This window comes from Acomys russatus, chromosome 19 (assembly GCF_903995435.1).
Source record: "Acomys russatus chromosome 19, mAcoRus1.1, whole genome shotgun sequence".
NCBI lineage: Eukaryota > Metazoa > Chordata > Mammalia > Rodentia > Muridae > Acomys > Acomys russatus.
Genome location: NC_067155.1, coordinates 41219415 through 41242705, shown reverse-complemented (window position 1 = coordinate 41242705; position 23291 = coordinate 41219415). Strand labels below are relative to the sequence as shown.

The window sequence follows — 23291 nt, the reverse complement described above, 5'->3', positions numbered from 1 at the left end:
ACATAGCCCTGGCTGTCCTGGAATTGATTTATAGATTATTAGGCTGGCCTCAAATTCACAGAAATCTACTTGTCTCTACCTCTTGAGTGGTGAGATTAAAAATACAAACAAACCACCATGCCTGGCTTAGACCCAGAGCTTTTTGCAAGTCAGAGAAGCACTCTACTAACAGAGCCCCGGCCGCAGGCCCATAATACATACCTTCAAGGTCTCCTCATTATAATGCATGAGGAAGGCCACAACAGCAGCACTGCTGCGGCTGATGCCCTGGGTGGAAAAGACCAGGATGACAGAGCGGAGCCGGAGGTGAAGTTCTGCAAAAGGAAAGGAGTAAGAGGGGCTGTGCATGGCACTCTTCCCTGGAGACCTCAGAGGCCATTAGAAGACCATCCTTGCCAGGCCTAGTAGTACAGGCCTGGAATCCTACAAGCTCAGGGACTAAGAGGAAAAAAAGACTAAAAGTTCAAGGTCAACCTAGGCAACCCATGGAGATGCTGTCAAAAGAAAAAAAAAAAAAAAGAGAGAGAGAGAGAGAGAAGAGGCTGGGGTGTGGCTCAGTGGTAGAGCACCTGCCTAGAATCCCCCAGTGAGGGGCTGGGGTGTGGCTCAGTGGTAGAGCACCTGCCTAGAATCCCCCAGTGAGGGGCTGGGGTGTGGCTCAGTGGTAGAGCACCTGCCTAGAATCCCCCAGTGAGGGCTGGGGTGTGGCTCAGTGGTAGAGCCCCTGCCTAGCATCCCCCAGTGAGGGGCTGGGGTGTGGCTCAGTGGTAGAGCACCTGCCTAGAATCCTCCAGTGAGGGGCTGGGGTGTGGCTCAGTGGTAGAGCCCCTGCCTAGCATCCCCCAGTGAGGGGCTGGGGTGTGGCTCAGTGGTAGAGCCCCTGCCTAGCATCCCCCAGTGAGGGGCTATGGCATGACTTGGAGGTACAGCATTGACCTAGCATTTGTTCCACTCTGGTTGTACCCCTCAAGTTGAAAAAAAAAAGTTAAAAAGTGAAAGTGGTTAAGTTGCTGGGCAAAGGAGGGGTGGTGGAGACTAATATTCCACCCTTAGCCATTTAAGTAGCAGCTTGGGCTGGGGCCATGTTGGTGCCACATTGGCAGCAGAGATCCCTGATCTGACTCAGCCTAGCTCTGCCCAGGAATTTTGCTTTTCCTGGTCAACTCTGGGACTGACTGAAAGATGTGTGCTTATTGTGCTAAGCAGCTGGTGGGCACTGCTGTAACAGTACGAGGCCAGAACAGAGCCATGTGGACACAGGAAGCACGATGGGAATCAGATCTCGATGGATTTGGAGGAACCTTCCTTCTCTTATCTGACTCCACTGACTAGCACTGAGTACAAAAATAGAAAGAGGAGCGCTTCTGAGGCCCCAGGCCCCACAGAAGTGCAGGCACCCAAAACATGGTGCACCCATGTTTGCCAGTATCTTCACTGTCCAACTGGCTCAGAAGGCATGGCCATGTAGCTAAGGGACAATTAGATGCAATGTGGTGCTACCGTGGGGGAGGCACCCATCCTAAGCTGCTCATGTACATGTGGCTGAGGGCTTCTTGGCAGCTGAATGTACTAGATTTTGTACTTTTTCCCAAGTCCTGAGAGTCTCTGACAAAGAGACACTTGCACGGGCAAGAAGGGTGTCCTCAATCTGAAAGTTCTCCTTACCCATGAAGTGACAGATGTGGCGGAAAAAGATGAAAAGGTTGGAATCTGAAGAATCCTCGATCTTGATATGCAAGAGTTTGTCTTCATCGCCTGCAAAACTTAAGGAAGATACCATGGTGTTGAGCATCCGTTTCCTCCTTACAGGAACATCCCTTCCAGGACAGAGGCTTCCTAAAACTCAGGAAACTTCCAAGGCTCAGGAAGTGAGCAACTTGCAAACCCCAGCAACTTCCTGAAATTTACAAGATTCACAAGGCCCCTCCCTGAGCTGTACAGGCAGTAAGAGGCACAGGTGAGAGGAGACTCTAGCCTGAGGAGCTGTCTGTGAGTCATGAAGGGAATTACAGGGTCACAGCTACCGTGAATTCTGACTCAGCTGTGTGCGTCACCCACAGGAGTTCCTGTCAGTACTCCCCCCATACACATGCACCTGGTAAGTAACCACAGTAAACTTACTGGTTATCTGTGTTGGACTTTGGTAGTGATTATCTTGCTTTTAGACTGTCACCAGTGTCCTATCTGGGATGAACAGATGCTTGTTCACATCTCCCCAGGAAAGTCACACAACACTTGGGTGACCAGCCAGCGCCACTGTGGTGTCTCTTGCCCACAGCACAGAAACCACAGGGGAATGTTTAGGGGCTGACATTGACATCAGGATTATAGGAACTAGTAGAAATAGTACCTGGGGTCTGGGGAGATGGCTCAGTTGATAAAGTGCCTGCTGGGCAAGCATCAAGACCTGAATTTGATCCCCAACCCCTACTAAGAAAAAAAAAAAAAAGCCAGGCTTGATGGCCTGCACTTGCAATCCGAACATGGGAAAGTGGAGCAGAGGGATCCCTGGTCTCACTGGCCAACTAGCCTAGCCTACTTGGTGAATTCTAGTCCAGTGAGAGGTCCTGTCTTTTTTTTTTTTTTTTAAAGATTTATTTATTATGTATACAGATCTCATTATAGATGGTTGTGAGCCAACATATGGTTTCTGGGATTTGAACTCATGACCTTTGGAAGAGCAGTCAGTGCTCCTAACCTCTGAGTCATCTTTCCAGCCCCAAGGTCGTGTCTTTTTAAAGAATGTGCACGGCTCCTGCAGAGTGAGGCTGGAGGTTGTCATCTGGCCTGCACATACAGCCAGACACATGCACACACACACACAGAGAATGCCTGACATAAGATATCTACCTGGAATTTGCCAGTGAGGGGCTGGAGGTGTGGCCCAGTGGTTGAAGCACTCTGCTAGAATCCTCCACTGAAGGAATGGGGCATGACTCAGCAGAAGAACATTTGGCAAGTGTGTAGGAGACCTGGGTATAATCCTAATACTGAAAAGAAAACAAAAACCCAGCCACAACAAACTACAGCAGTAGGAAACGTGTGTAAATATGTGACTCTTAACCTAAAACAAAAACCAGGGGCGGGAGAAATGGCCTAGTCAGCAATATGCATGCTGCACAAGCATAAGAACCTATGTCACAGTCCCCAGCGTCCGCATGAGAAGCTGGGTTAATTGGGGGGGGGGGGGTACACACCTGGAAACCTAGGGCTGGGGCACAGGAACAGATCCCCCAAGCTTGCTGCCTGGCCAGATTATCCATCTATGAGCATCAGGTTCAGTGAGACACACTGTCTTAAAAAATAAAAGTGGAGCTGGGTGTGATGGTGCACACCTTTAATCTCAGCACTCGGGAGGCAGAGGCAGGCCAATCACTGTGAGTTCGAGGCCAGCCTGGTCTACAAAGGGAGTCCAGGACAGCCAAGGCTACACAGAGAAACCCTGTCTCAAGACAAACAAACAAAAAAAGTGGAGAGTGACAGAGAAAGATGCCAACATCAACACCAACACCAGCATACCGTACACACCCACATACACCCACACCCATAATAACACTTTTACTTACAAGGGTGTTGACTCCATGGAAATATTGACATGCACTTTAATTTTCAAATCCTTGTGAATCCTAGGGTTGCAAGCTTGACTTAATTTGCCCAGGAAGACTTTGCCTGGAATTATCTCAACTGGGTATGGCTGGAAGGCATCCAGTTCCTGGGGTAGGGAAGGAAGAAGGCTGCTGTGTGCATATGGCTGTTGAAGAGAAAAGGAAGGTTTCTCTCGGGAGGTGTGGCTCTAAAGGCAAGCTTGGAGGAGCAATCCCAAGACAGTGATGGAAACTGAGAGCTTGGGTTTCAGATACATTGACAATGAATACGTCACATGAGAAGTCAGAGGCTGGTGTAGACAAGGACTGGCCCACAGCACTACAGTACGTGAAGGGGTCTCCCTGCTGATGTCCCTTCCCTCACGGCACCTGTTTGTACCTGGCCATACAGACAAAGGTTAGAATTGACAATCGGTGGCCCAAAACTTGCCTGGTTGAGGTTGGTGCTTGCTGCCAAGCAACTTGAATTCAATCCCTGGGCCTCACATGTTGGAAGAAGAGAATCTGGCTTCCACATATGCATCATGGCACTTGGCACATGCACATCGGACACATACACACTCCACCACAAAACAAATCAATGTTATCAGAAAAAAAAAGCCTAACAATATTCTTGGAGAAAGGAAGGTTTGTTTGTTTGTTTTGGTTTTTTGGTTTTTTTTTTTTTTGGAGACAGGGTTTCTCTGTGTAGGCCTGGCTGTCCTGGACTCTCTTGTAGACCAAGCTGGCCTCGAACTCACAGAGATCCGCCTGCCTCTGCCTCCCAAGTGCTGGGACTACAGGTGTGCACCACCATGCCCGGCCAGGAAGGTTCTCAGTTCATCTATCATGGTGGGGAAGCCACAGTGATGGCGTCCTGTCCATGGCAGCGAGGAAAGGTGCACAGCACAGAGCAGAAAGCAGAGTTAGCGGGCTAGAACCAGGGCTGAGTATACTGCTTAAGGCCCATCCCTCGGACCTACTTTCACCAGCCAGGCTTCACCTCCTAAAGGCTCTGCGGCCATCTGAGGAGGGACTCTGGCCAGGGGGAATGAGTGCTCAAAGCATATAGTTATGGGGGAACATTTCAGAGTCAAACCGTACACTGTCTGATTTAGCACACTGCCCCACACAGAAACCAGACTCTGCCCTAGAGCCCCATGTTTGGCCTCCTCATAACGTATTAGCTCTGAATGTCATTACAGATTGAATCCCCGAGTCATTCCAGGCTCATTTCTCCACCTCTGTCTCTCCATGTCCTTCATCCCCATCTTCTCTTTCTCCACTTGTGGAAGTTTTGGGCTATGTGTAAACATGTTTTTGTTTTAATCCCAGGTGTGGGATATGAAGGCTGCTCCAATTTGCCCACAGCTGATAACTGCCTCTTGAGAGGGCACGTGATGTTTGTCAACTCTGAATTACCTCATGCGGGGGCATCTTTGTCAGTGGGATAAAAGCCAGACCCAGAGAGAGACAGCGGTGGGGGCGGAGGGGCAGGCAGCTCTGAGAAAGAAGGCTGCTAGTGCTCCCCTTGCTGCTCCTAGTTGCTGTTGATGCAGTGAGATGAGAAGTGGGAGACAGGATTGGACTCACCCTAAAGAACCCGACGACCCTAAACAGCAGGAAGCAGCTAAGGACAACTACGCCCCCTCTCCCCACTAACCTTCTTTCCCTCCTACCTGGTGTTGGGTGTTGGAAAGGATTGGGGTCGAGTAGGGAGAAAGAGACTTGAGGAACCCAAAAAGAAAAATAGTTGGTTAAAAGTATGCCAGCACCCACCTCCACTTACCTGTCAGTCTCCAGCCTCACTTCCTAGTGGCCTATTCTCATCCACCTGCCTCACCTGGGGCATCCAGATGATCTTCTGGGTCCGGAAGAAGTGGTATAGGCCAGAGAAGCATTCGTAGCCCCCTCTGAGGACATAGACAGGTTGCCGGGTAAAGTTGGTGAGCATCTGTCCAAATTCTACAGCAGGTCCAGGTAAGAGTTCTGCAGGTGGAGACCAAAGAGGTCCAAGGTGTGTTTAGCGTTTACCTAGTGTTAGGATGGATGGCCACTTCCATCTGAAAACAATTACTCAGAAACCCAAGCCAAGGGGCACACAAAATAAAATAAAATTAGGGAAAAAATCTGAGTCAAGGATTAAGAGGAATGCTATAAGAGAAACATTATTTGGTTTTAATTCACCAGCATGTGTATCTGTGCACATTTGTGTACTGCCTGCATAGGCCAGAAGAGGGCAGCAGATCTCCTGGAACTGGAGTTACATAGACAGTTGTGAGCAACCATTTGTGAGCTGGGAATCTCTGGAAGAGCAATTGGTGTCTTAATCACTGAGTCATTTCTCTAGTCCCAAAATTTTATTATTTTAAAAAAAAGATTTATTTATTTATTATGTAAAGAGTGCACATTAGATTGCATTATAGTTGTGAATCACCATATGGTTGCTGGGAATTGAACGCGGGGCTTCTGGAAAGGCAGTCAGTGCTCTTAACTGCTGAGACATCTCCCCAGCCCCAAATTTTTATTATTTTTAGTTATGTGTTTGTGTGTGTGTGGTTGTGGTTTTGTGCACGAGTGCAGGTGGCCATAGAGGCCAATACAGGACAGCTCCAAATTTTTATTATTTTTAGTTATGTGTTTGTGTGTGTGTGGTTGTGGTTTTGTGCACGAGTGCAGGTGGCCATAGAGGCCAGTACAGGGTACCAGCTCCCAAGGAGCCGGAGTTACAGGTGGTTGTGAGTCACCTGACATGGGTGCTGGGAACTGAACTCTGGTCCTCTATAAAAGCAGCATGTGTGCTTAAGCACTGACCACCTTTCTGGCCCCACATCACACCTTGTTGTGGCTGAATAATATTCCATTATGTGGATGTACTGTATGCTATTGCATCCACTCATTGGCTTCTTATGATGTCTGTGTCATCATAGGTACAAGTTTTTGTGTAATGTGTCTGCATTTCCTTGGAGCATGTACTAACACTTTGAGGACTCACCATTGCAGTCTTTACACTAGATCATTTTATATTTTGGTTTTATAGCTGTGCTTTGTTTGGGTTAGTTTTGTTGTTGTTCGGTTGATTTTTGTTTTTTGAGACAGGGTTTCTTCTCTGTGTAGCCCTGGCTGTTTTGGAATCATTCCTTGTACCAGGCTGGCCTCGAACTCATAGAGATCTGCCTTAGCCTCCTGCGTGCTGAGATTAAGGGTGTCTGCCACTCTGCCACTATTGCCCAGCTCTGGGTTAGCTTTTAATTTTTGTAAGATTTTATTTAGTGGTGTGTGTGTGTGTGTGTGTGTGTGTGTGTGTGTGTGTGTGTGTGTGTGTGTGTGCAGGCATACACATCTATCACAATGTATATATGAAGAGTAGAGGCCAGCTCATAGGGGTCGGTACTCTCCTGGGCCCCTTTTGGATCCAGTGATGGAACTCAGCTTGTGGGGCTGCTCATAGGCACTTTCTACCATTTTACTGACTCTGGTTTTGTGTTGTGAGTCAGAGGCTCATTCTGTAGCAGAGTCCTGCCTAGAACTCAGTATGTAGGCAAGACTGTGCTTGAAATTGTAGAAATCTGCCGGACTACATCTCTCCAATGCTGGGACTACAGTTGTGAGCAACCATGCCCAGGCCCTTTTACACTGTGGTCAGTGGTGTACAACAGTTCCAGTCTCCACATTCTTGCCAACACTTGTTACTGTCTGTCTGTCTTACTATTGTGCCCACCCTAGTGAGTGTGAAGTGGCGTCTCCTTGTAGTTTAGTCTTGTTCGTATGTAGACAAGATCTATGTAGCTCATTCTGGCCTGGGACTCACTGTCCTCCTGACTCAGCCTCCTCAGAGTGGGGATTAGAGGCAGGTATCATCATGCCTGCTGTTTTGTGTGTGCACACGGCGACTGTGTGTGTGAGAGAGACTATAAATGTGTTTGCACTCATACCATGGTGCATATGTGGAATCAGTCTTCCACCATGTGGGTCCCAGGGATTATCTTACTGACCATCTTTTTATGGTCTGCTATCAATTTAAACCTTAAAGCCTTCATGAATCATAATTATGCTATATAAGTTAATATTCACTATTCATTTATCTGAGCTTAAAGTCACCTAGGACACTGGGGAGAAGTATCTTTGGGTGTAAATGTGAGGATGTTTCCAGGGAGAATTTAAACAAGGAGGGAAGATCTATCCTGAATGTGGCACCACCATTCCACAGGCTGGGACTGAGACACAATGAAAAGAGGAAGTGGAGGGCCAGTGACTGCAGAGCGAGCCCTCTGAAACTGTGAGCCAAGTCAATCTTTGCTCTCTTAGGCGGTTTGTCAGGTATTCTGTCACAGCATCAAAGTGACTAATACACCTCATGTGCCTTCAACAGAGATCCTGCATAATCCTGCCTTGGCCAAGATACTCTGGCCCAGGAAAATTGGTTGGCAGACCTCAAGAGCACAGCAGCAGGAGAAGGGCATGGGCTCTGTCCCCCAAACCAACTTTCTGGAGAGATGGCTCAGATAGCGGAGTGTCATTAAGGCCTGAGGACCTGAGTTCCATTCCCAGAACCCACATAAAAACAATGGGCTTGGTGGTGTGTGCTTATAACCTCATCAATGAAGACAGACAGATCCTTGGGGCTCCATGGCCGGCCAGCCCAGCTGAACCAGTGAATTATACATGAGAAAGTCTCAAAAAGTAAGGTGGGACCAAGAAGACAGTTCAGTGTATAAATATCTGTCACCAAGTTAGATGGACAGGCCTTAACCCAGGACCTCCATACAAGACCTGTGACACCCCCACCCTCAATAAATTAGATAAATGTAATTTTAAAAACTTTTTACTAGCACTCATGAGGAAGAAGCAGGTGGATCACTGTGAGTTTGAGGCCAGCCTAATCTACAAAGTGAGTCCAGGACAGCCAGGACTACAAAGAGAAACCCTGTCTGAAAAAACCAAACAATCGACCAACCAAAAACAAAACAAAAAACTTTTTAGACCTGAGGATCAACACTCTGGCTTCCATGGATGTACCCACACATGTGCACCCACATATACACACAAAATCAAATCAGCTAGGGAAGGAAAAATTTGTTTTATTAAATCAACTGACCTGTTCCTGAAGCCAAGGACACTTCCAAAAGGGATTGCTCAGGACATAATAGGGAGCTATCTGGAGGATGAACCTGGGTCTGCAAACCATGGTGGGAGAGAGCTTGCAGATATCCAAGTGAAGGTCACCCCCTTTCCCTATGGGGCCTGGCCCAGAGTTCCCAGAGTCCAGACAGTGGATTACAGGGCACCAGCCGTGTCTCTCTTGAGCAAGAGACTAGTGGGTCAGAGGCCACAGGGGAGTTGGATAGAATTCCCAGGCTACCTCGATGCTGTTACCTTTAGCCTAGATATCTGCCTTTCCACTGCAATTCCATAACTACAGGGTCAGCATTAGAGACAGTTGGGGTCTCCCACAGAACCCAGCCAACCTGCTAAGCAGCTTCAAGAGCTACTACACCTAGTGTTTCAGAAACGGCTTTTTGTGAAGAACAGTAGCTGGGTGTGCTGGTGCATGCCTGCAATCCTAGCATTAAAAGGCTGAAGCAGGAGAAGGACAGATTTGGGATCCTGACCCCTTGGCCTCAGCTTACCAATGATGAGACTGCAGGTAATGCACTACCACACCTGGCTGAAAGACATCATTTTAGCACATCTGGCTTCGCAAAGGTTATCTTTTTGCTTTGTTTTGTTGTTGTTGTTGTTTTTTTTCTTCTTCTTTTTTCTTTTTCTTTCTTTTTTTTAAAAGACAGTCTCACTACATAGCCCTGGCTGGCCTACATACTCCCTATGTGGATGAGTCTGGCCTTGAACTCACAGAGATCTACCTGTTTCCTAAGTGCTGTGATTTAAAGGTATTTGCCACCAGGCCCAACCCAAAAGACATCATTTTAACTGAGGAAAATTTGCTTAGAGTGGAAATGTGACATTTGGCTGTGGTCTCTTTCTGAGTGAGAAACTGAATAGCACAATGACACCTCTCAGACAGTACAAGTGTTTTGTTTTTTGTTTTTTTTTTTTTTTATGACATTTACTTACTTGTGTGTGGGGACATGCTTTTGCCATAGCATGTATATGGAGGTCAGAGGACAATTGGTGGATGATGGCTCTCTCCTTCCTTGTGTGTCCCAGGGATGAAACGCAGGTTGTGCCCTCACTGCAGAGCCACCTCCCCAGCCTCAGGTCTTAAGGCTCCAGGCCTGGCTATGAACAAGCTGAACATGTGGTAGTTCCGGCACTGGGGGAATCATAAGCTACAGTGATGCTGAGGTTGGCCTCGGCTTCATGAGACACTGTCTCAAAAAAGGTGAGGCCAGAGAGATGGCTCAGAGAGTAAAGGCACTTGCTGCCAAGCCTGATCGCCTGAGTTTGATCCCTAGGACTTGTGTGGCAGGATCCACATATGTCTGGTATGTTTCTCTCTCTCTCTCATACACATATGTGTCATATATATATATATATATATATACACACATACATAATTTTCCAAAAGTTTTGATTAAGTGTGTCTGGGGTGGAGGGTGTGCACATGAATGCAGGAGCCTCATACAGCAGAGGGTCAGATGCCTGACGCTGTTGTTACAGGTGGTTGTAAGCCACCCTACATAAAGCACTGGGACAATGAGTGGAGAGATGGCTCAGAGGTTAAGAAGCACCAGCTGCTCTTCCAAAGGTCCTGAGTTCAATTCCCAGTAACCACATGGTGGCTCACAAGCACCTATGATGAGATCTGGAGACCTCTTCTGGCCTGCAGGAGTACATGCAGGCCGAGCATTGTATACACAATAAAACAAATCCTTAAAAAAATAAAATAGAGGCTGGAGAAATGGCTCAGAGGTTAAGAGCACTGACTGTTCTTCCAAAGGTCCTGAGTTCAATTCCCAGCAACCACATAGTGGCTCACAGCCATCTATAATGAGACCTGGTATCCGCTTCTGGTGTGCAGACAGAACACCATATACAAAATAAATAAATATAAATCTTTAAAATAAAATAAAGCCAGGCATGGTGGTACACGCCTTTAATGCCAGTACTTGGGAGGCAGAGACAGGCAAATGACTGTAAGTGCAAGGCCAGCCTGGTCTACAAAGTGAGTCCAAGACAGCCAAGGCTACACAGAGAAACCCTGTCTCAAAAAAATTAAAATTAAAATTAAAAAATAAAATAAAATAAAGTGCTGGGACTTAAACTCAGGTCCTCTGCAAAAACAGAACATACTCTTAGCTACTGAGCCATCCTCCAGCCCCAAATGTACAAGCAAACAAAAAGGGTTGGAGATGTAACTCAACTGGTAGAGATCTTGCCTTGCATGCCCACGGTCCATCCCACACTGCATATGACATGGTGGCATGTCTATAACCCCAGCACTCAGAAGGTGAAGAAAGGATGACCAGAAGTTCAAGGCCACCCTCACCTCTGCAGTGAGTTGGAGCCCAGCCTGGGCTACACTAGATTCTGATTCAAAGCTACAAACTGTAGCTCAAAGGAACCCACACAGGGTAGAAGATTCCAAGCCAAAGACTACCTGGGAATGCGCAATGGCATTACAATTGTTAAAGGTGGAGCCACAGCGCCACCCAGTGGCAGAGAGTGTCAAGGGCCACACTCATCACATCAGCACAGCCCATAATTGCAAACCTAATGGGCTAAAAAGAGAATAAACCAGCGTTAAAACTATAATGAAATGTCTTAGGGAGAGGGAGAGATGGCTCAGAGGTTAAGAACACTGGCTGCTCTTGAAAAGGTCCTGAGTTCAATTCCCAGCAACCTCATGGTGGCTCACAACCATGCATAATGAGATTTGGTGTCCTCTGGTGTGCAGGTTATATGCAGGCAAAACACTGTATACATAAATCCTTTTTTGTAATGTCTTAGAACTGACTACATATGTTTTTGAGGAGTCGTTTGATTTTTATTTATTCATTTGTGTGTGTATATACATGTGCATGTGTATCTTCACACACATTGGGGTCAGTTGGAGTAAAAGCTCTCTTTCCACCATGTGTGTCCTGGGGACCAAACTCAGGCTGTTAAACTTGGTGGCAAGTGCATCTGCCTGCTGAGTCACCCTAGTGGCTTATTTTATTTTGCATAATAGTGACGATTGGACCTTGGGCCTTATACATGGGAGGCAAATGTTACACCACTGTATAGCTTTAGCCCAATTTATCTATTTATTTACTGAGATAAAGTTTCACTATGTAGCCCTAGCTGTCCTGGAACTTACCCTGTAGACCGCCAGGTTGGCCTTGAACTCACAGATCGGCCTGCCTCTGCCTCCTAGGTGTTGGGATTAAAGGTGTGCACCATTATGCTTGACTACTTAGAGACAGGGCCTCATGGACCCGAGCCTGACCTTGAACTTGCTGTGTAACTGATAACAGCTTTTGGCTTCTGCCCTCCTGCCTCCAGACCCCAAGTGTGCACCTTCACACCCTGCTCATGTGGTGCTAGGTGGACCTAGGGCTTTACTCATGCTAGGTGTGCACGCTAAGCCGCAGTCCCAGTCCAGTTGTTTGGTTTCATTTGAAACATGGTCTCACTCTGCAGCCCAGATTATCCTAAAACTTAATCCTCCTGCTTCAGCCTCCCCAGTGCAAAGGTTATTTCCATGTGCTACCACACCTGGCCCCAGCTGACACCTTGATCATAACCCCTGGGTCTCCTGGATGAGTGGCTCCTGAATTCTGGACCCAAAAATATGATATTTACATTCTGACATTTGGGACCACTGATTTTTAGATCAAGTGCAACCAGACAGCTCACCCAGTAGGCATGTGAGTGATTTCACCTTCTCTTCCTCCTTCTATCTTTCATGTGTATATATGAGATACACACGCGTATGCATATTCTTGCATGTGTGGAGCTGCACACATGCACAGAAAATGGCTTAGCTGGTAATGTGTTAGCTTTGGAAATTGAAGACCTGAGTTCTACCCCCAGAGCCTGTGTAAAAAAGGCAGGAACAGCAGCATACTTTTGCAATGCCTGCACCTGCACAGGTGTATCCCTGTGGCTCACTGGAAGCCTAGTCTTCCTGGCAATCTGCAGGCCAGCAGTCAGTCTCAAAACACAAGGTCATTCCAGCACTTGAGGACTGACACTTGAGGCTGACTTCTAGTCTTCACAGGCCTGTGCGCACATGCACACACACACTGTAAAGTAAAATAGATCATTTCCCTTGTTTCCCTCAGCTAATACGGTCACACCCAACAAAAATAAAGAAATAGAGTGACTGTCCACTATTACTCTTTTTTGGGGGGGGGTTTCTTTTTCGAGACAGGGTTTCTCTGTGAAACAGCCCTGGTTGTCCTGGACTCACTTTGTAGATCAAGCTGGCCTCCAACTCACAGAGATCTGCTTGCTGCTGCTGGTATTAAAGGCATGCACCACCACACCCGGCCCATTATTATTCTTGTGGACCTAAAGACCTGAGAAGGCTGGGGTTGTGGCTCTACTGGCAGAGTGCTTGCCTGGCAAGCTTGAGGCTCTGGGTTCCATTCCCAGCACTGTGTGACCCAAGCATGACTGCACATATCTGTAATGTCTGTAAGCCACACTCAGGAGGCCCTGGGTGTCCCTCTGTAGACCAGGCTGGCATCAAAGCCAGAGAGATCTGCCTGTCTGTTTCCTGAGTTCCGGGAATAAACAACACCAAAAAGACTAAGAAAGTTCTCCTGGGGTGTGATTACCAGTCTCATCATCCTCGACCTCTCTTTCTTCTTCCTCCTCCCCCTCCTCATGCCGCCGTATGCGCAGCTCCAAGGAACTTGTGTTGCTGTCGTACACGATGCAGTATCTCACACAGTCCAGATCCACGGACTCCGGGATGAGGTACTGATTATCTTTCTGAGGAAACCACAAAGAGGTGTTGCCAGGGAGCTCAGCTGGGCACGCTGTCCCTATACAGCATCCCAGAGGAGCCTGAGGTAGCGGTTGGGGCCCTGCCCTCCTTCCTCTGGTGAATCGCGAGCCAGGAAACACCATTAATGGAAGGGAGAGTCTCTTGAATCCTGGAGGGGTCTCTGCTGCCCACCACTAAGAAGGACGGCAACATGTGACTGGCCTGGCTGGAAAATGGCTGGCCCATCACTGGACTCACAGCCCATCAGAGTCGCTGTGACTGGATGAATGGGAGATGTCAGCAGGAGAACCAAACCTAAAACCACTCGTGAAGAGGGTAAGAAGGCTTGGGTACCGAAGCCCCAAGAGAGGAAATGTCACCAGGAAAAGCATGAGCTCAGATGCAAGTTACGGGACAGCAGGGGCTTGGGTCTTTTGTGTAATCTCTACCTGTATCACTGCTTGTTGTCACCGCTGTGGCAGGACACCTGACAAGAGCAGCTCCCAGGAGGAAGGGTTCATTCTGGCTCACAGAGCTCCTCCTCCTCCTCTGCCTCCTAAGTGCTGGGATTAACAGTGTGCACCACTGCCCAGCTTCACTTTCCCGTTTTATTCAGTCCGGATCCAGCCCAGGGGTGGTACTGACCATACTCTGGGGTGAATGTCCCCACCTCAGTTACACAGACATGCCCAGAGCTTTGTCTCCAAGGATAATATTAGATCCTACCATGTGGCCACTATAAACCATTACACTAATGCACCTTCAACTTCTAGAGTCTCTGGCATGTGATAGACGTCAGACATATGGACACACAGCAAGCAGAAACCATGAGGCAGCATGGTATTGGTGCATGGTAGAGTCATCAGTGGCTGGGTCACCATAATGTAGGTCCCAAGAGTGGAAACAAGATGTTGTGTGCTTTCAGTGTGAAATGTCTCCCACAGGCACAAGTATCACCAGATGATGACACTATTTGGGGTAGTTGTGGAACCTTTAGCAAGTGAAGCCTTGTCAGACAAAGTAAATCACAGGGGATGAGCCTTGAGGTTTTATAGTCTTGCCTCATTTCTGGTCCACACTCTGCTTCCTGACTATGGACGAAATGTGACCTGTTGGCTCACATGCCTGCATTGTGCTTCTCCACCAAGACAGGACTACATCCCTCAAACTGTGCACTAATACCCTCTCCCTTCCTCCCGCAATTGCCTTTGTCACTGTAATGAATGAGAAAAGTAACTCAAAAGGTAGTGAATACTGAGGTGATGAATTCGCCTGAGGAGGGAAGAGCTCACCTGGGGAGGGGGTGGCATCACCTGAGGAGGGAGTGAGGTTACCTGGGGAGGGGGTGTAATCTCACAGTACTAGACACCTACAGGAACCTAACAGCAGAATTCCAGGATTCCTAACTAGATGACAGCTGAGGGTGTAGTGGTTATATTCTGATGCCCACGTGTGACGTGGCCTGACCACCCTGACCCCCACCCCTAGAGAAAGGGATGACACACAGAGAGAGACAGAGAGAGAGGTGTAAATAAAGGGGGCTGGGGGTGCTGAAGAAAGGGCTCAGAGGTTAAAAGCACTGTCTGCGCTCCCAAAGGTCCTGAGTTCAATTCCCAGCATCTATAATGTGATCTAATGCCATCTTCTGGCCTGCATGTGTATATACAGGCAGAGGACTGTATACATAATAATAAATAAAGATTAAAAAAAAATAAAGGAGGCTGGGGAGATCACTCAGCAGTTAACAGTACTCGCTACACTTGAAGAAGCTTTGAGCTCAGTTCCCAGCACCTCCCTTGGGTGGCTCACACCTGCCTGTAACTCTAGCTCTAGGGGAGTCAATGGATCCAGTATTGTCTTCTGCACTCTGCAGGTACCTGCACACATGTGCACACACATACACAGGTCCCTGCACACATGTGTACAAACATACACACATACACATATAAGTTTTAAAAAATAATGTTAAGAGCTGGAGAGATGGCTCTGAGGTTAAGAGCATTGTCTGCTCTTTAAGGCCCTGAGTTCAATTCCCAACAACCACATGGTGGCTCACAACCATCTATAATGAGATCTGGTATCTTCTTCTGGCATGTGGGAGTACCTGCAGGCAGAACACACATCACATAAAACACAGACACACAGACACACACACACACACACACACACACACACACACACACAAACACACAAGGTAAACAAAGGCTGGGAAGCTATTTGGGCAGAGGAAAGGCCTTTTTCTGGTCACCGGAACTTGCCAACAATCTGTATTGACCACCTACCAGATGCCAGAGACTAAAGCACAAGGTGACCCACCAACAAGCTCACAGACACGTCCTGGAGGCCGAGAGCAGGTGTACAGAGGCTGTCTGCACCTTCCTTCCCAGATCACAGGCACTGCTGCCTGAGGGCATGTGGCCCACTAGTAACAGCAGGAACAGGGACTGGTACCAAGAGGAGCTCTAGGGGATGTGGGAGGGACTCACGGGACATGCACCGCCCTGGCACCCTCTGGACCCAGGCAGAGCCTCCGCCCCTTCCCAGCCCGGGGGCCCTGGCTCAGCCGGATACCTTCTTCACTCTAAGGGCAGTGATCACGTGGCTCTCGTCATACTGCCTTTTGGACCGAACGTCTGGCAGAGAAAAGGGCTGAACTCAGAACTGCAGTTGTAAAGGAATGTTGAGAACACTGCTAGGAAGGCAAATAACTCTCCACCCAAAACACAGCTGTAATCTCAGCCCCGAGTGTGTGTGTAGAGAGGAATGGAGGCAGGACTGTGAGTTTGAAGCCAGCCTGGGATACATAGTAAAATTCTTGCTTCAAATAAATAATTTCTATATTTATATGTGTGTACACATACATAATGTACGTTCTAACATGCCATATTCAAGTGGAGGTCAGAGGATAACCTGTAGTAGTAGCCTGATTGGTGACTCCTGCTTCCCCATCCTGAGTTCTGGGATTACAGGCAGGCTGCTATATATGACTTTTTTTTTTTCAAGACAGGGTTTCTCTGTGTAGCCTTGGCTGTCCTGGACTCACTTGTAGATAAGGCTGGCCTAGAACTCACAGCAATCCATCTGCCTCTGCCTCCCAAGTGCTGGGATTATATGCATGCGCCACCATGCCCGGCAATGACTTTTTAAAAACATTCTTTTCTTTTAAAAAAAGATGTATTTATTTATTTATTATGTATATACAGTTTTTTTGCCTGCATGTACACCTACATGCCAGAAGAGGGCACCAGATCTCAGTATAGATGGTTGTTGGCCACCCTATAGTTTCTGGGAATTGAACTCTGGACCTTTGAAAAAGCTCTTAACCCCTGAGCCATCTCTCCAGCCCCTGACTTTTTTTTATTTTATTGGGGTTTTTCGCTTTTTTTTTTTTTTTTTTTTTTTTTTGAGACAGGGGAGACAGGGTTTCTCTGTGTAGGCTTGGCTGTCCTGGACTCTCTTTGTAGACCAGGCTGGCCTCAAACTCAGAGCTCTGCCTCCCTCATGCCTCTACAGGCATGTGTCACCATGCCAGGCTATATATGACTTTTATATGGATGCTAGGGAGCAAGCCCCTGTATTCACGTACACGTGGCAAGTGCCTAATCCACTGAGCCATCTCTCAGCCTAATCACAGGCAGCATTTTGAACCAACCATTCATTGCCCCCCCTGCAACTTTGCTGACCTTCAAGAGGAAGGTTTGCAGCACCGTGTGTTGATGCTTGTGTTGGTGTGTGTATCATGTGTCTGTATGTTGGTATGTGTGGTAATTTGAATAGGAATGGCCCCCATAGACTCGTGTGGTTGAATGCTTGGCCCATAGGGAATGGCACTATTAGGAGGTGTGGCCTTGCTGAAGGAAGTGTGGTGGGTTCCGAGGTCCTGTGCTCAGCTAGGAGCCAAGTCAGCGAGGCTCAATGTGGCACACATTCTTCTGCTGCCCTCTGATCAAGATGTAGACCTCTCAGCTCCTTCTCCAGCACCATGTCTGCCTGGACACCGCCATGTTCCCCACCATAATGATAATGGACTAAACCTCTGAAACTGTAAGCCTCTATTAAATGTTTTCTTTTATAAAAGTTGCAATGGATGGGCTGGAGAGATGGCTCAGAGGGTAAGAGCACTGTCTGTTCTTTCAAAGATCCTGAGTTCAATTCCTAGCAACCACATGGTGGCTCACAACCATCTATAATAAGATCTGGTGCCCTCTTCTGGCCTGCAGGCAGAATACTGTATAAATAAATACATAAAAAGTCATTTATTTAAAAAAATTTTTTAAAGGGCTGGAGAGATGGCTCAGGAGTTAAGAGGACTAGCTGCTCTTTCAGAGGTCCTGAGTTCAGTTTCCAGCAACCACATGGTATTTCATAACCATCTATAATGAAATTTGGTGCCCTCTTCTGGCCTGTAGACAGAACACTGTATACATAATAAATAAATAAATATATTTTTTTCAAAAGTTGCCATGGACATGGTGTCTCTTCATAGCAATGAAACCCTATGTGTGTTTGGTTGATGTGTTTGTGTGTGTTGTTGCGTGTATCTAGTGTCTTATGTTGGTGTGTTTGTGTATGTTGGTATGTTTGGGTTGGTGTGTTGTTATTGTTTTCTACTTACCCAGTAAACAGAGGTAGTTGGGTTCAGCTAATCTGGACAGCTTGGAGACCTGATTCAAGATGTTATAGAGTTCTGTTGGCTCACAGAAAAGCAAGTCAGCCATCCTACTGGGAAAAATCACCAATGTCCAAGTTTAACACACATCTCTCTATTTAAGACAAATAACCAGAAAATGAGATACTTCAAAAATTGGAAGTCAGGGGCTCGGGCTGTAGCTCAATTGACTGTGTTTGTCTAGCATGTGTAAACCACATGATTATGCAATTATAGTGGCTGGTGAGATGGCTCAGAGGTTAAGAGCACAGGCTACTCTTCCAAAGGTCCTGAGTTCAAGTCTCAGCAACAACATGGTGGCTCACAACCATCTAAAATGAAACTGCTGCCTTCTTCTGGCAGACAGGTGTTACATGCAGGCAGAACACTGTATACATAATAATAAATAAATCTTTTTTTTTTAAAGAATGTGCAAATATAACATGAATATGTAGATATGTATTAGAACATATGAAGCCATATAATACCAAGGAGATATTATATAGACATTTACTATTTCATTTGTTATCTCTCCCCCTGTGTGTGTGTGTGTGTATGCACAAACTTGGAATTGAGCCTAGAATCCCCACATGTTAGGTAGCTCCTAAGCTACCTCAACAGCTCTATTTTTTTTATCAGCAAACAATGAGCACCTTTTATGCCAAGCCTTAGAAATAACCAAGGTGAACAAGATGACCGTATCAAGGTTTGAGTCCAACAGGGAATGCAGATATAATCATATGGAACATATAATGAAATATATACTAACTTAACGGAGGTATACTATAAAATTTGCTATGGAGTAGGCAAGATTGTTTAGTGTATGAAAGCACTTGCTGTGCAACCCTGATGACCTGAGTTTGATCCTGGAACCCACAGTATGGGGGTGTTAGGAATCTCTGCAAGAACAACAAATGCTCTTAGCTACTGAGCCATCTTTCCATTACCTAATAATTAAAATAAAATAAAACAAAATAGAGGCTGAAGAGATGACTCTGTGGTCAAGAGCATGTAATGCTCTTGTAGAAGATCTGAGTTCATATCCCAATTCCCACATCAGGTGACTCACAACTGTCTGTGACTCTAGTTTCAGGTGATCCAACACCCTCTTATGGCCTCCACTGGCACCTGCATTACATGTGCATATACCCCCACACACAGACACGCATGCATACACACAGTTTAAGATAAAATAGGCCTTTCAAAAATTTTTTTTCAAGACAGGGTTTCCCTGGGTAACAGAGCCCTGGTTGTCCTGGAACTCATTCTGTAGACCAGGCTGGCTTCAAATTGACAAGAGATCTGCCTGCCTCTGCCTCCTGAATGCTGGAATTAAAGGTGTGTGCCATGCCCAGCCAAATGTTTTAATATTATGGTTTGAAAATGAAACGTCTGCCCTGGCTCACGTTTTGAATATTCCTTCCTCAGCTGGAGCTGCCAGGGCTATCTAAAGATGTAGCTGCTCAACTGAGATGACAGGAGGCTGGACAAGATGGAGGAAGGGTGAAGGAGAAAATCAATTCTTTTCATGGGAGCAGACGCGAGCAGGTACATGGGAGAGTTGGGAGCAGTCTGATGTGGCTCAGCTGGAAAGGAACATGAGGCTACTGGACAGCATTGCGGACTGTGGTAAGGATCTGAAGTCAAGTGAGGAACAGCTGATGTGTACAGAGCTGGCTTTGGCTCCTGTGGGGAGGGCTGCTTTTGGATCACTGAATCCCAGGCACACTGTTCCGGGAAGGGCTGGATGCACACAGCAGCTTTCTGTAGAGAGGCTACCTTCTAGAAGAGTTCATCAAGAAGACCAGCAGGGTAAGGTGGAAAATAAACTGAGTCCAGGGCAACCTTGTTCAAAACAGTCTCCACTTGAGTCACTGATACAATGCTCTGAGAAAAGCCAGTATTTGGGGCAGGAGAGATAGCTAAGTGGTTAAGAGAATTTGTTGCTCTTACCCATGTTCAGTTGTGGGCACCTAGTACCAGGAGATCCAATGGCTTCCAACTTCCATTGGCACCAGGCACACAAGCGATGCGCCTACATACATTCAGGCAAAACACTCATACAAACCAAATAAATCTAAAAAGTTGTTTTAAAAGACAATTCTTCATCAAAGACTTCAGTTCCCAGATCCCAACCCCAGCATCACACCTGCAATAGGTCCTTCCTGAGCACACAGCCACATTCTTGTGCCTGCCTCATACCTCTCTTCCTTGAACACCCCACCACCATATGTGCATGTGGATGTCACTCTTCAAGCTCCTCCCACCTTTGAGACAGGCTCTTTCATTGGTCTGGAGAGTCAAGAAATAGGCCAGGCTCACCAGCCAATGAGCTTCTAGGGAGCTGCCTGTCTCCATATGCCACCTCACCAGCCCTGGAGTTCCAGGCCTGTGCCACTGTGCACTGTGCCTGGCCTTTTATTTGGGTTCTAAAATATCCAAACTCATGTCCCCATGCTTACAAGGTAAGCACTTTTACCAACTGGGCCGGCTCCCAGCCTCGTGTCTCTTTCGGGCAAGGCTTCCAAGAGTGTGACATCTTTTCACTGCTTCCTCTTCCTCACCTCCATTGTCAGTCTTTCTTAAGTCTGAATTTGGGCTCTGCCTCCTGCTCTTGGTTGTATATTATCCTGGGGGTATGACTGGCTTCTCTATGCCTCAGCCTCTACCTCCATGTGGCAGTAACACTGTCACAAGGTAGGGTATATGGTGCACACCTGTGATCTCTGTACATGGGAGGTAGAGTCAGGGCAACCAGAAGTTCAAGGTAATTCTCAGTTACAAAGTTCAAGACCAACCTGACTGCATGGGATCTTGTCTAAAAAAAAAAAAATACATAGAATTCAGATTCATATCACCAATCAATACAAGACACAGGATCTCTGATCCAGCTGGCCCCTTGAATGTAAATGGAATCACTTACATTCCCTCGCCATGACCTCTAGACTCCACAGTCCCCCTAACATGTCTGATGGATATCTCAAGTACAACAGGGCCAAAAGCCGGGTGTGGTGGCACATACCTTTAATCCCAGCACTCAGGAGGTAGAGGTAGGCAGATCACTGTGAGTTCGAGGCCAGCCTCGTCTACAAAGTGAGTCCAGGATAGCCAAGGCTACACAAGGAAACCTTGTCTCAGAAAAAGCAAAAACAAAAAACAACAGGGCCGAACACTTTTGTTTGAGCCAGAGCTTTGCTACAAAGCCAAGGCTGGCCTCAACCCCTCAATCCTCCTGTCTCTGCCTCCCAAGTGCTGGGAAACCATGGGCTTTGAAAACAGAAGACTGGGACATGATCATGCTCAGCCAGGGGGACTGCAGGCAGTAAATACTTAGGAGAGCACTGTGTGGGAAACTGAGTTAGCCCAAATTCCCCATGGGAACTTTCTTGCCCCATCTCTACTTTAACCCCACTCCAACAACAGGTGCAGACGCCACAGTTTACCTGGGGTGGGGAAGAGAACTGAGGGAGGGAGATGAGGAAGCAGTGAAGTCAGATACTCTAGTTCCCAAATGCAGGCACTCATAGAAAAACAGAAACCCAAGGGTAAGGTGCCAGAGCCTTAGTGTTGAATTAACTTGAGTTTACTAACAAGATGTTAGGCTGCTACAATAAGCCTGTTTTCCAGGGACAATCCAAAAGCTGCAAAGATTCAAAGAATGCGCAGGTAAAGGTACCTGCCACCAACCCAGAGTCCCAGGATCCATATAGAGGAAGGAAAGAACAAAGCCCCCCCCCCCCCCCCGGGGAGGCGTGATACTGCCTAAAGGGAAAAGACTAATGGTCTTGCTGGCGTGTTTTATTCAGAAGAGTGTTGGTCTCTCCTGTTCCAATCTAGGTCTAAGAGAGTGGAACTGAACTCAGGTCCCCTGCAAGAGCAGCACAAACACATAACCACCGAGCCATCTTTCTGTCCCACTCACATCCCTTCTTGTTATCATTAGACAGGGTCTCGTGTAGCCCAGGCTGGCCTCAAACTCTCTATAGAGTCAAGGCCGATCTTGAGTTCCTGATCCTCCTATTCTGTCTGTACTTCCCAAGTGCTGGGAATGGAGACAGGCGCCACCATGCACACGTTCATTCATGAAGTACCGAGGAACCAACCCTGGACTTCATGCATGCTAGGCAAGTACGCTACCAACTGATATACACCCCAGACCCCTCCACATCCCTGCCATTCATGCCTCAGACCTGGTTAGCCACCAACTCTTCCCTGCCCTTGTGACCTGCCTGCATTGGTCCAACCTCCATCCTTCACATCTCAAACATTTCACTGTATAGTCACGACCCCCCTAAATCTCCTAGCCACTACATTCCCCGTACTCTCAGGCCATGGGATCCTTTGCATTAAAAATCAAGTCTTGTTTCTTTCTAACATGCTGGTGGTGGTCTCAAAAGCTCTTTCTGGACACATCCTAAGAAATAAGATCCAAGTTTCTCAGCTAGTTTTTAGGGGCCCTGAATCATCTGATGTTTTCTTTCTTTCTTTTCTTTTAAGATTTTTTGAGAGAGGGTTTCTCTGTGTAACAGTCCTGGCTGGCCTGGACTCACTTTGTAGACCAGGCTGGCCTTGAACTCACAGCGATCCACCTGCCTCTGCCTCCTGAGTGCTGGACAAAGACACATTGCCACCATTGCCTGCTTATTAATTTTAAGGCAGGGTGTCATGTACTCCAGGCTATCCTCAGACTTTCTGGGTAGCCAAGGACTTGAACTCCTGGCCTTTCTGCCTCTAAACTCCATGGTTTTGGGATTATAGGCTTGCACTGCTATGCAGAGTTTATGCAATGCTGCTGATGGACTCCAGGGCCTGTGAACAGTAGGCAAAAACTGAGCTCATCTCTTGTTCCAAACCATTCTGATCGTGAGCCTCAGTGAATTTTGGTAGAGCTGAGAGAGTTGTTTTTTTTTTTTAATTTTTATGTACATTTGACATTTGGTATACATGAATATCTGTGTGAGGGGGCCAGATCCATTGAAATTTGAGTTACAGACAGTTGTGAGCTGCCATGTGGGTGCTGGGAATTGAACCTGGGTCCTCTAGAAGAGCAGCCAGTACTCTTAACCACTACGCCATCTCTCCAGCCTGCTGAGTGAGTTTTGAGAAGGTTGAAAACATCAGATGAGCCAGAGTGACTTCCAGCACAACCAGAGCTACACACAGAGAAACCCTGTCTCAA

The 23291-nt window shown here is 47.1% G+C and overlaps 1 protein-coding gene across 3 annotated transcripts in view; it reads right to left on the bottom strand.

Moving 5' to 3' along the window:
• Styxl1 (serine/threonine/tyrosine interacting like 1) overlaps window positions 1-23291 on the bottom strand; it is a 32408-nt gene that overhangs the window by 6490 nt on the left and 2627 nt on the right. Inside the window, exons 2-8 of one of the 3 annotated variants that reach the window (XM_051161295.1) lie at window positions 18080-18186; window positions 16036-16097; window positions 13313-13469; window positions 5428-5573; window positions 3567-3712; window positions 1666-1763; window positions 202-314 (exon numbers count right to left, since the gene is read on the bottom strand). In XM_051161295.1, coding sequence (XP_051017252.1) covers window positions 202-314; window positions 1666-1763; window positions 3567-3712; window positions 5428-5573; window positions 13313-13469; window positions 16036-16097; window positions 18080-18182 — 825 coding nt within the window. In that variant the 5' untranslated portion in view covers window positions 18183-18186. Of the gene's footprint in view, window positions 1-201; window positions 315-1665; window positions 1764-3566; window positions 3713-5427; window positions 5574-13312; window positions 13470-16035; window positions 16098-18079; window positions 18187-23291 lie in introns of those variants that run through there. The other 2 variants (XM_051161294.1, XM_051161293.1) reach the window with 2 other exon arrangements.